At 38.4% G+C, this 12,350-nt stretch overlaps 1 protein-coding gene across 6 annotated transcripts; it reads left to right on the top strand.

Moving 5' to 3' along the window:
- The first annotated feature begins 9,729 nt into the window (after positions 1–9,729).
- Positions 9,730–12,087, top strand: LOC136247176 (uncharacterized). Of its 6 annotated transcripts, none has more exons than XR_010697161.1 (9): positions 9,730–10,069; positions 10,124–10,330; positions 10,379–10,479; positions 10,671–10,775; positions 10,826–11,093; positions 11,154–11,182; positions 11,273–11,365; positions 11,811–11,875; positions 11,935–12,087. XR_010697161.1 is itself a non-coding variant. In XM_066038812.1 (9 exons), exons 4-9 carry the CDS (start codon positions 10,765–10,767, stop codon positions 12,008–12,010), a joined length of 339 nt encoding a protein of 112 aa, XP_065894884.1. In that variant the 5' UTR covers positions 9,794–10,069; positions 10,124–10,330; positions 10,379–10,479; positions 10,671–10,764; the 3' UTR covers positions 12,011–12,087. The 6 variants fall into 6 exon arrangements, 5 of the variants coding, with proteins under 5 accessions (XP_065894884.1, XP_065894887.1, XP_065894886.1 ...); XM_066038812.1 differs by having other exon boundaries at positions 9,794–10,069; positions 11,029–11,093; XM_066038815.1 differs by having other exon boundaries at positions 9,803–10,069; positions 11,029–11,093; positions 11,233–11,365.
- Positions 12,088–12,350: the final 263 nt, after the last annotated feature.

Below are 12,350 nucleotides of genomic sequence, written 5' to 3'. Positions count from 1 at the left end.
TATACCCCCCTTGTGTGAGCCAAATTTCAAGGCAATCGGATAATGCGTTCGCGTTTTATAGCAGTTTTTGTAAGTGTGCGAAAAGAGGAAGAAAAATAAGAAGAAAAAAACGAAGAAACTAAGCCAATTTTTGAAGTCGCATATCTCAGGAATGCCTGAAGCGATTTCGCTCAAATTTGGAATGTGGAGTACTGAAGTTGGAGGGAATGTACAAAGCAAAATGTGTCTTGTTTCATCAAGGCAGCACAGAGCTACGGAGGTGCGAAAATTGCGTTTTTTTCTTCCTGTCAATATACTCACGGGTTTGCGCGCCGGCTTCTTGGGCCGCACGACACACTACCGTGTGTCTTGATTTTGTATAGTTTCTTTTTTAACAAAAGTAGAAACTAGAACAACTATTGATTGAAATAGTTTGTTTACTGCATAATAAAGGAATAATGGTGGAATTTGATAATTTGCATTGCAGGTTGTCCAAATTGTCCTTAAATTCCATGCTTGTTTAGTGCATCCGTTTTACAGGGCCAGTGGAAGCTCTTAGTGGTTGGTCAGGCAACAAGCCAGATAATGACTCAAAGATTGTGATGAAGGTGTGAATTTCTCTCTAGGGCATGCCAACCCCCAAGAAATTTTTGAATTTTTAGTGTTTGTAAACCACTTTCGGAAGCAATTTTAACACTTTAAAAGGGTTGATGTTAAGATACTGTATTGCTACATACACTGACTTTTGTAACTTCCCTAGCTGTCACACTATGTTTCTATATGTACGTACTAGTGATAGCATGGGTAGCAGTGAAATTTGGGATAAATATCAGGAGTGTTGTATTGGAAATGGGGATAAATTTCACGAGGCGAAGCAGAGTGAAATTTACCATTTCCAATACAACAAGAGTGGTATTTATCCCAAATTTCACTGCTACCCATGCTATTCCCAGTTACTACCATACTCGCTGCATATACGCATGCTGTGCATTAGCGTCGCATGCTGTGCATTAGCGTCGCATGCTGTGCATTAGCGTCGCATGCTGTGCATTAGCGTTACCATGTACGCAATTTGTCACTATGTACTAAACACGCGTCGACACTAATTGGCGCTACATTGTTAACATAAATTCTTGCCAATGAAATTGCAATTACAACTTTTTCACTGCTGTCAGTGAAATACGGGATAAATTTCACTGCTACTATTGAGACTTTTGTATGGGCAGTGAAACAGGTATGGTATTAGTTGTAAAATCCAATGATAATAATTTCGTTTATACAATTACAACCTTAACTAGCTACATTAGTTTTGTTTATGAATAATTGATTCAGAAATAAGAAATGTGTTGTACTGATATGAAAAATGAGTTCTTCTGATGTCACATGTATCTGTACATGATCAATTAACATGTATGGTATAAAATTACTCAAAATGTCTAAATTGCTGATGGAGGTCTTCTTTAGCTGAAGTAAACTTGTTCAAAATTTTAATATAATTCAAGTTGTCAGTTAGGTGCTTATGTATGTGCTGAACCATGACATTGTTTAGTCTGCATTGAGTCATCGTTGAGTGCTGGTATGTTTTTAGTCTTCGCATCGCAGTGGTACTCCTTTCTGATACTACATTAGTAGTTGGCATTAATATTGAAAACTTTACCACCTTCACCATTTGTGGCATTAACAAATGTTGGCTGTGGTTCAGAACTTATAATGTGCCTATGTATGTCATGAAATCCCCATTCTTTTGGATTTTCATATTGCTAATTACTTCCAATTTTGTTTCTAGCTCAGAGCTGTTGAAATCACCCTGATAAAATTCCATGACATCTGTCATTGTGTTGGTGTAATCTTCTTTCTTTGTGGCTTGTAGTAAAAGTTGTTCCAGCTTTCTGTAAACACTGAAATCCTTTTGCAATTGCTACTACTACTGTGCCAATTTCTTCCTAACATAAAAATTTTGCCTGTTAAACTCTTGTACATCCACAGGAAAGTGAGGTTCAGCTGCTCCTGTTTCATATCTGGCTGGTCCTTTATGCCGTCTCGGTAAAACAGGCTCATTGACACTATGAGACTCCTGGGTTTTTTAACAAGGCCCCAAAACAACAAACAAACATTCCTCAGTTCTAATTTGGGAAAGGACTTTGTTACACAGTAAAGCCAAGTGGTAGCCATCAGCAGCAGTCATGGCTGTGGACTGAAGTGCTTCATTCAAGTTATCTGTGTACTTTAGTACTCTTTCTGCTAGCATCAAACCAAACAAGAATTCAAATTCCATCACTTTTACTGCTACTCCTGCAATCCTTGCTTTTACTTCAGTGTCTTTGACAACATCTACTGCCTCTTCCCAAGTGGCTAATAAAGCAGGATAGTTAGTACAAACACTTTCCAGTAAAGCAGCACATACACTGTCCAATGAGTTGGACAGAGATCCCTTAGCCCTGTGTCAGTCCTTCTTTTAGTCTGCAAAGTATGGCATCTCTTCTAGGGGAAAATTTGATTAATTTATATATCTCCAGGGTATGGTCCAAAGCATTTGACATTGTTGGGATTTTCTTATATTACATCTGCAACTGCTAGGCTCAAGCTATTCCCATGGCAGTGTAAATACAAAAAAACATGATTCAATTTCCTTGACCATAGCAACAACTCTTCATATTTGCTGTGCCATCATAACACTGAGCACGACACATAGTCATGCTTAACTTCATTCGTATCACTGCATCATTTACAACTCCAAAAACCAATTCAGCTGCAATGTCAGACACAGAACACAGACCCTTAAAATCTTCATGAGGTTCAAATGCATCATCAACCCACCAAAAACACACTATGACCTGTTCATGATTTGATGAGTCTGTAACTTCATCACATTCAATATCAAAGTAGCCAGCACATTTGATGTTGTCTTCAACTTTGTGAAGATGATATTTAGATAAGAAACTCATCTTGAATACTGTGATCAGAGTACTTGTGTGTTTTACGTTGAAGTATCTCATTAATGTGGGGATCATCTTTGGACTGCGGCAAAAGGAGCTGATGAAAATTGAAGTTAAATTCACTGCCACCCACACAATCTAGCCCTCCCTCCAATCTAGTGAATTAGATGGAACCCAGTTTCCTCTCATTGTTAGTCCTTAGAAATTCTATATTTTTGAGTACCTTTGATAGGTATTCTCTATTGATGACCTTGGCTCTCTGGGCATCTGAAGACATCATCTCTGAAACATCTCTTGTCTTCAACACCAGAACTTTAGCTGCTGCTTGATGCACCTACAGGGTATATACGAAAGGCCTGCATATACTCATTAGTCATTACTACATCAAAGAGACTATTCATTTGGTTTCCATGAACAACAAACATACCTGTGATTGTTTGTAGGTATTAAATCTACTGTACGTATCACCACTTGCATCTTTCCAATTGCAGTACCTGTGCTAAGATATGTGACTTCACTTGGGCTAGCATTAAATCTCTTGATCTTTCCTTGTTTCACCGCTATAACACACGTGTAGCAGAAGGCTTTAACAAGAGCCTGATCAATCTCCGTTTGTCATACCACACCGTTTGAAAAGATTGATGACTAACAGTCTTCAATCCAAAACTCCATTTTGAGAACAATTTGAATCATTGCTGGTTAGGTTTATCACCAATTGTAATAAGATTCCCAACTCAACTCTCAGACTATATGGTATTAGCTATAGTGTGTATTAACTTAGCTAGGCATGCACTCATGTGGCTGGCTGGGCTATGAATATCTGCCACAGCAGTGGCTGTAGTGCTTCCACCAACCCTGTTTTAGCTTTATTTTTAATTAATCAAAATTTTCCTGCAACTTTTTTACTATGTGGTACTTAATATTAACTAGTCAACATAAGGAAACTCAATTTTGTATGTCACATAGTGCAATAGTTATATTAAGGATTATATGGCTCACAGAATAAATATTAACCAGAAAGTAGCCTATACTGTCCTCTTACAGTATAAATGTTTCTTAGGTACAATTAGATCCAAAAGTGCCTTCATTGTGACCTGAAATGCTTCCAATCAGTTGCTACAAAATTATAAGATTTTTGTACTCAACAATGCCATATGGGGAGGTCTCTGTTGGATCATACACTAATCCATCTGGGCTAGCAGCCAACCATGGGTTGTCTGGACTTAAGGTTAAACCAGATAGAGATGTGGACAAATCTAGAGAGGTACGGTGCTTTTCCTTTAAGTACTGAGTATTGGTTGCCTCTTCTTGCAGTAGTCCCCATCTGGTAGCAGTGCTGCCCTCAAATTTGCAGTATAGCATTTCCTTTGCTAGGGGTCTCACTTTAGTGGTGTCTCTCCTCTTGGAAATTTTGCCAACATTGGAAGCAGTTATTCTCATTCGTCTTTCTGATAACCACAACCACACCTGAAGGGAATGATCATTTTTACCTTGTGCAGATGTCATCATTGTTACACTTTCTCTTGCTGATTCAGTTATGTTTATGTTGGCCAAATAATATTCTTTCATTAACTTACAGAGTTGGTTGTCAAAAATATCAGTTACAATGTTATTTTCATTACTTCCCCCATCATAACGTGAGTAATATTCTCTGCCTTGTTGTGAAGCTGATAGGCTCTCCCTCTTTGCTTTTTTCCTTTTAATTTTGGCAGTGTCAGTTGATTTTCTCTTCCAATCTTTATTGAGTTTTTAGTTTTACATTCACCAACTGCTCTAAATGTTTTACTAGGATTATACACCACTTTGCTCCACATTTCTGAGCCCCAATTTGAACCTTCATTTATTCGAAGTGCTGCCCCAGCACATCTGGCTTGCCATGACCCACTTTGACACCTATTAACTTGTTTGCCACCATCAAATTTTGCTCGCACATTCATGTAGCTCTCTGCCAGGTTAGTGGTAAAATTACCTGCTGATTATTGTAATGTAATTAGTTTTCATCATAACTATTGTTGCTTACCCAATAACTGTTGTGCTTTGCTTGCTAGGCAACTTGCAATAGCTCTGATGTCACAGAGCATTTGCTCATCAACTGGATAAGCAGGACCACTAGGTTCATCAGTGTCTTCAGAGGTGGCATCTGTCCAAGCTTGCTGTTCATCTTCAAGAAAAGAACCTATGAATTCAACTTCCATATTGTGGACATCTGATTCACAGTCCACCTCTGAGCTGGACCCTGGAATGTAACAATCCGTTGAAGTCGAGCAATGGATTGAAGTGGAGCAATCGGTTGATGTTGAGCAGTCAGTTGAAGTTGAACAATCAACTGAAGTTGAGCAATCGGTTGAAGTGGAGCAATCGGTTGAGGTGGAACAATCGGTTAAAGTGGAGCAATCAACTGAAGTGGAGCAATCGGTTGAAGTGGAGGCATCAGTTGAAGTAGAGCAATCAGTTGAGGTAGGAGATTTAGTTGTGTTATATTTAGATCATACTACTTTGCAGTATTCAGGTCTGCACTTATGGTGAATACCAAAACAGTGCATTGGGCAATTTAGTATGTCTTCCTGAAGGAGTATTGCTGCCTTAACTTTATCATCCTCTTTACTCCTCATGATGATTGCACAGCGAGCATCCCTGGTAAGTCTCAACCTCATGTTTGCTGTTAGTTTGTTTTTGCCCTTATATTGTGGTTTGTCTTTGACTAGCTGCTCTAAATGATCCCGGATACATTTTAAGTGCATGATTAGCACACTCCTGCTTTTCAATTACACATCCCCACCCAGGGACACCTGCCACTAGTGTTGGGTACACGAAGCTGTCACCATCTCCAACAAAGCTGATGTACCGTACACCATGTTGCTCCTCTGCAACCATAAATCCATTCAGAATAATATCTGTTTCCATTGAAGATGAGGAACCATTCCAGTTTTTAAAGCAGGTATGCTTTGATGTACTACTATACTGGACACAAGCTGCACAAAATTTGTTACGCACACCTATGTACAAAATCTTTTTGGTTTTTAAACCAAAAATCACCCCTACCCCACAAAGAGCATTGTATGAATGCTTATGTGTCCGTTTGCTCCATCCAGCATCAACTATAACTGATATTGCTGGCACACCATGATGGTATCTGTTCTCCTGTATTGCAAGCTCACGTTCAGCTTTACCAGCAGCTTGCATTGATTCCTCCAGTAGCATCCACCACCATTTTCCTATTATACTTTCAGTATTAAAAAATACCCTTCTTGACATTACAGGTACTCCTAGCACACTCATGGACTCCTCCAGCTTGTTGAAGCCTCCTCCAGTAGCCATTTGTCCCCATATGGCTGCTAGATTACAACTCCAGTATTTTTTGCCTTCTGGTGAAGTGACCTTTGGTGATGTGCAGAATGAAATTCTTTGGCCACAGCCACAACACTGGTAAGCAATTATTGATGCCAATCCATAGCGAGCTTGTTCTACAAGTACCATCATATCATTTGCAAATGCAGATTCATTTTGATATGCTACACATGTAGCAGCATGTGCTGAGACTCTGTTCAAGTATTTGTTTAATTGTCCTAGGTTTATGATACGACTGTCAGATGCCAAAGTAGAGTGGAATAATGTGCTGTTAGTTTGCTCTATTTGCTGAGGTTGCTCTATTTGCTGAGACCTACTGTGCTGTAACCTGCACAAATTGTAAGTGATATTGGATACACTGTAATACGATAGCATACTTAGTTTTTCTTTCTCTTGTAGACATGACGACAATCATTTTGATGATTCTTCTTGTTCTTCTTGCTACCCATATTTATTGTTTTGTTCTGATATTGTATTTTATTATTGCACCATTTTATAGGTGATGCAGGACCCAAGTGTCAAAATTGTATAGGATCAATAGCCTTATGCTAACATTTCGGATGATGTAGTGCACAAGTGCTAAAGTTATCAATAGCATTTTGATGAATGAATTTCCACACGCATGGCTACAACTTCTGATCTTATAGCTACTTACCTACAGCTGATTCGCGGCAAGCTTACGTAACTCTTACCGCATCGACCACAGATTATTGCGTTGAGGTTAGGCCATACCTATTTGAAAAAATTGTTGCTCGGATTTTTTAAGGAAAAGTTAGGGTCGGTAGGTCGGAATAAAAACAAAAAAAAACCCATTCCAAATGTGTCATTTTGACAACGAATTGTACGAGGGTACACAACAACAGCTCCTTTCTTCGCTATAACAGATAACCACGCATTAGCCTCCATTTTGGCTACAAGTCCGCCAACATAGCAATCATGTGAGATTTTCTTTTTGGTCTTATAAAAAGAGGGTTGGTCGGGTCCGAGCAACAACTTTTCAAATAGGTATGGCCTTAGCTTTGACCACACTTCCTTCCATTGAGGTTAGCAAAGGCATGTAGAAGAGCTGTCTTGTGTTTGGCGTCAGTTTTTTCCAGTATACTGAACTGGAGGTGTGGCAAAACAACAGATAGCGACCTAATGAATGTGGGTGTAGGGTCGCATGTAAAAAAATCCAAAAATTTTACACCCGTAGGTCGATTTTTGACTGGTTTTCTTGGACATTCGCAATGTTTAAAAAACTTTTTAGACTGATTTGTTTTGGCCGTTGTACTTATCGTTTTGCAATGATAATGCGGCCCTGAACACCATTATTCAGAACATGTTAGGCCGAAGAACGCCTTGGTAGACTGTATAATCTTTGATAAAACTGATGCCGATTGTGTTTTTCACCGCTTGTATGTTTCATGCGGTATCTCCGTTATTCATTCACGTACAGCGATAGTACTTTGTAAGCTTATAATCCGTTAGTTGACTGTAGCGTGACAATGTATAACCATGAAATAATATATGATCTGTAAAAGATATCCACCCCAAAAACACCTTCGCTGTAAAAAAGGCGCGCCCGAGAAACTACAAGTACCTGGAACCCAATGTAAAATACAAAAAGAAAAATCAGCTTAGCTGAAGTGAAAAGTAACTGGTAACTTAAAGAGCTGATATCTGAAGCGGCCAAGAATACAATTACTAAAGTTTAATCCATGCAAGAACACCTGGCTATAAAACAGGTGTATACATGAAAGTAACTGGCAACTGAAATGGCTGATATCTGAAGCGGCCAAGAATGAATGGTCATATACAACTAATTCAAAAATTTAACACTGAACCTTTATAATTCAGCTGTGTTCTATATTCACTCTTGCTGCATCGTAAAGTAATTTCTTTTAACTCTAATTGGCTGGTAATTTGGCCGCCTTTTTTAATAGTCAGTATAATAGAGCAAAAAAAGGCGGCCAAATTACCAGCCAATTAGAGTTAAAAGAAATTACTTTACGATGCAGCAAGAGTGAATATAGAACACAGCTGAATTATAAAGGTTCAGTGTTAAATTTTTGAATTAGTTGTATATGACCATTCATTCTTGGCCGCTTCAGATATCAGCCATTTCAGTTGCCAGTTACTTTCATGTATACACCTGTTTTATAGCCAGGTGTTCTTGCATGGATTAAACTTTAGTAATTGTATTCTTGGCCGCTTCAGATATCAGCTCTTTAAGTTACCAGTTACTTTTCACTTCAGCTAAGCTGATTTTTCTTTTTGTATTTTACATTGGGTTCCAGGTACTTGTAGTTTCTTGGGCGCGCCTTTTTTACAGCGAAGGTGATTTTGGGGTGGATATCACTCATTTTTGTTAGTGATAGGCTCTGTACATTTGATTTAAAAGGTAATTTTTTTGGAAATGAGCAATTAACATTAATGCAGAGTATTATCTTGGAGAGTCAGTAAAATCCTTACATAATAATGATTGTTTCATAACACCGTAAATTCGGAAGTATGAATTTACGGTGTAGTATGACTGTTCTATTAGAGTAAATTTATCTTTACTGCCTGCACGTCATGAATATATCTCATATCTGTGCATGTTAAATGCTTCAGACACCTAATTAAACTTGCAAGTGCCTAATTAGTTCACAGTTGCTACACAGCTATAAATACATTTGTAATTGTTATCATCATAATCATTTATCATGTTATAACCATTTTTTAATATTTTGGTCACAACTTCAGGATTAGAGCAGCAGAGAAAGGAATAGAGGACTCAACCATCAAGACTTGTATATGGGAGATGGAACAGTATTGCGATGGACAATGCCGGTACTAACCCCTCAAGGGTGTTGCAGTACAGTATAGATGCAAGACCAGAGCCTCGATCGTCACATTTTGACTGTGGTCACCACTTCAGGATTGGAGCAGCAGAGAAAGGAATGGAGGACTCAATCATCAAGACTCGGGGAGATGGATAGTATTGCCATGGACAATGCCAGCACTAACCCCTCAAGGATGTCACAGTGCAGTATCATTACAACCACTCCAACCAGTGCATAAGACCAGAGCTCGATCATCACCTTTTGACTGAAATTTTTATACTTGATGAAGCAATTAAAACAAAAAGTTGTAGTACTTGTACTTTCCTGAGGGAACATGTCCCCAGAGTCCCAGACTCCCTTGCCTGTTCAGCAGAATAATAGGATTGAGCCTTACTACCACTTTCACCTTTATTCTTGGCCTGAATGTACATATCAGCAACATAATACAGTAGCTGTAGATAATGCTAGTTAATGCCCCTAAGCAGAGCTATAGGGGTGGGAATTTTTCCCTACTATCATACTATCATAGTAGTTCTTCTCGCAGTTCTTTGCCTGGCCATCATCAACTGCTGTCAAAACATTAGTCTCGTCCCCCAGATCCTTCCTCAAGCATGCTTATTACACAAAAATAACTTAGTTTAGTAGTGCACAAACAATTATTCATTGACAGCTTATACTACACTTACCGCATTGTTGAACCATGTATACCACTAGAATCCACCAGATTGACAACTAACACGTGATCTATTTAGGGGAAATCTCCTGGAAAGTCCCTGATAACCTTAAGCGGACACTCATGATACGTGGTTTTAAATTGAATGGTTTAAGAATGTAACTGGATGGTGAGGCGTACTTTAATCGGCTCGACTTTACTGAGAAACTTGAGCCCCTCGTGAGAAACTACATCGCTTGAGCAATGCTTGAAAAAGTAAGAGTCAAGAATACTGAGGGACTCTATGATATATGCCGGTCTTGAATGCTAACGAAACGAGGAGTGAAGTTTGTGCAACGTGTCACATCGCCACACACTAATTCACCGTGTTTGTGCGATAGGGTTTTGGACCTGTCCACCAGATGTTGAAAGGAAATTCATTCCACCACATGTTGAAAGGAAATTCATTCCAACTTGTGAAGTTATTGATATACTCATTGTTGGGGTCCATGGGGACATCGATGATCATTTACCAGTCAGCTGTAAGTAATGTCACAACAGAAGGAAAGGAACCATTTCCATACCCCTATGGCATACTGATTTTCCAGGTCAGTTTATGTACACCCAACCACAGAAATGTAGAACTTTGGTTGCAGGTGGAAAATAAACACCTTTTTACTCAGTTACAAGAGATTCACCCAGCTGGGATAAAATGTTGAAGTGAATGTCATTATAGTACCTACTTGCGGTTCATCAGGTATGTATTGGACAATTCCAAGTGTCCAGATTATGCAGTTGTCCTCATGTTCAAGTTTACACATTTAGGCAAATTCCACAACATCCTATAATCTATTACTATATCAGTGTGGAATAATGCTTATATAATAGTTTTTCATATTCCAGGCTTTAGGTGTATTGTATTTAACACCTGCTTGTTGGTTTTTGCAGGCCATCTGGTCATACTGGTTTATCCACTAGCAGTTGAATGTGATCATGGTACATATGTAAGTTGAGACCATGCAGGAACAAAGATACAGGTGTCATGAATTTCAGGTCAGTTGACATTCAGAGGAATTGTATTATTGCAATTGTTCTTTTTGTAGTTATCAATTATCAGTGACCAGTTTATGATAGCGTACTTTTGTTTGACTAATGACCAAATGTTCTGGTTTACATGCTTAACCAACAGTTATGTTACTCACTTAACCTGCATATGTGATATATATTTTTAGTTCATTTTGATTATTCATCCTTTATTGGTACAGCCTGGCATATTGATTTTTTGCACATTCTCTTTTTAATTCAGCGCCTGCTGGATTGTTTCGTCAGATATCGAAACAGATGTCTTTGGTGTTGCGACCGATGTTCCAGGTCAGTTTGCATGTGTGTTTAATTTAAGGTTGATTTCAGTGCCTGCTTATTCTTTTACAGGTCTCGGTATTGAGTGTCATGAATTTCAGGTCAGTTGACGTACAGAAGAATTGTATTATTGCAATTGTTGTTTTTGCAGTTATCAATTATCACTGTATACTAGTGATGTGAATTTGCAGGTCAGTCTACTCAGATGTATCAGGCATAGTGTTGATGGGTTCAAACAAGTATCCAGTGTAGACTGTAGTGGCATCAAGGGTGTTAATTTCCAGGTCAGTTTACATGTTGTGATGTTAGTGATTTTTTCCTAGTACCCAGATATTAAGTGTATTGTATTTAATGCCCACCTGTTATGTTTTTAAATTATGGTATATCAGTGTAGACAGTGCAACAGTAAGCCTTCTGTGTTGTAGTAACTATTTGTTTCATAATATTATGCTGTTGTCCCGGAATGGCACAATTTTTGGGCAACCAGTGTGAAGTCCAGTGGTACAAACATTGTATTATGACCAAGTTGTGATAGCGTACTTTTGTTTGACTAATGTCCTAATGTTCTGGTTTGACTAATGTCCTAATGTTCTGGTTTAACTTGCTTACCCAACAGTTATGTTATTCATTCACTTAGCCTGGGATATAATTTTTGTTCATTTTGATTATCCATGCTATTATTGACACAGCCCGGCATATTGATTTTTTGTACATTCTCTTTTAATTCAGTGCCTGCTGGATTGTGTCATCAGATATCGAAACAAGTGTTTTTGGTGTTGCGACCGATGTTCCAGGTCAGTTGCATGAGTGTTTAATTTAAGGTTAACTTCAGTGCCTGCTTATTCTTTTACAGGTCTCAGTATCATCATGCTGACATACAAGAAATCATCACTATTGTTGGAACTATTTTTAGTCAAGTCTTGATGTGATGTTAATTAACATTGTTACACATTGTTGTATGTTTACCATATGGCAAGAAATTATCATGGCCATCATGAAATTTGAATATTGTGTAAGTTGTGTGGACCAACCCCAACTCATACATGGTCACTGGCAAACCACGAACCACATTCGAGCAATCCATTACAAAATTTTGTTGCACCATTTGTGTGTGCATAATACTTAATGAAAGCCACAAAACAAGCTACATGGTACACACTACATAGAGGTGGTAACCCCTAAAGGCTTGTTACCTTTTGTATTCACCTTATCGGCCTTTGTGGTTAATCTATTAAAATTACATGTAAATAGAGAATTGAAGAGTGTGCT

This window comes from Dysidea avara, chromosome 2 (genome assembly GCF_963678975.1).
Source record: "Dysidea avara chromosome 2, odDysAvar1.4, whole genome shotgun sequence".
NCBI classification, from domain to species: Eukaryota; Metazoa; Porifera; class Demospongiae; order Dictyoceratida; family Dysideidae; genus Dysidea; species Dysidea avara.
The sequence above is the reverse complement of the archived record's forward strand: the minus strand, read 5'-3'. Positions and strand labels throughout refer to the sequence as shown.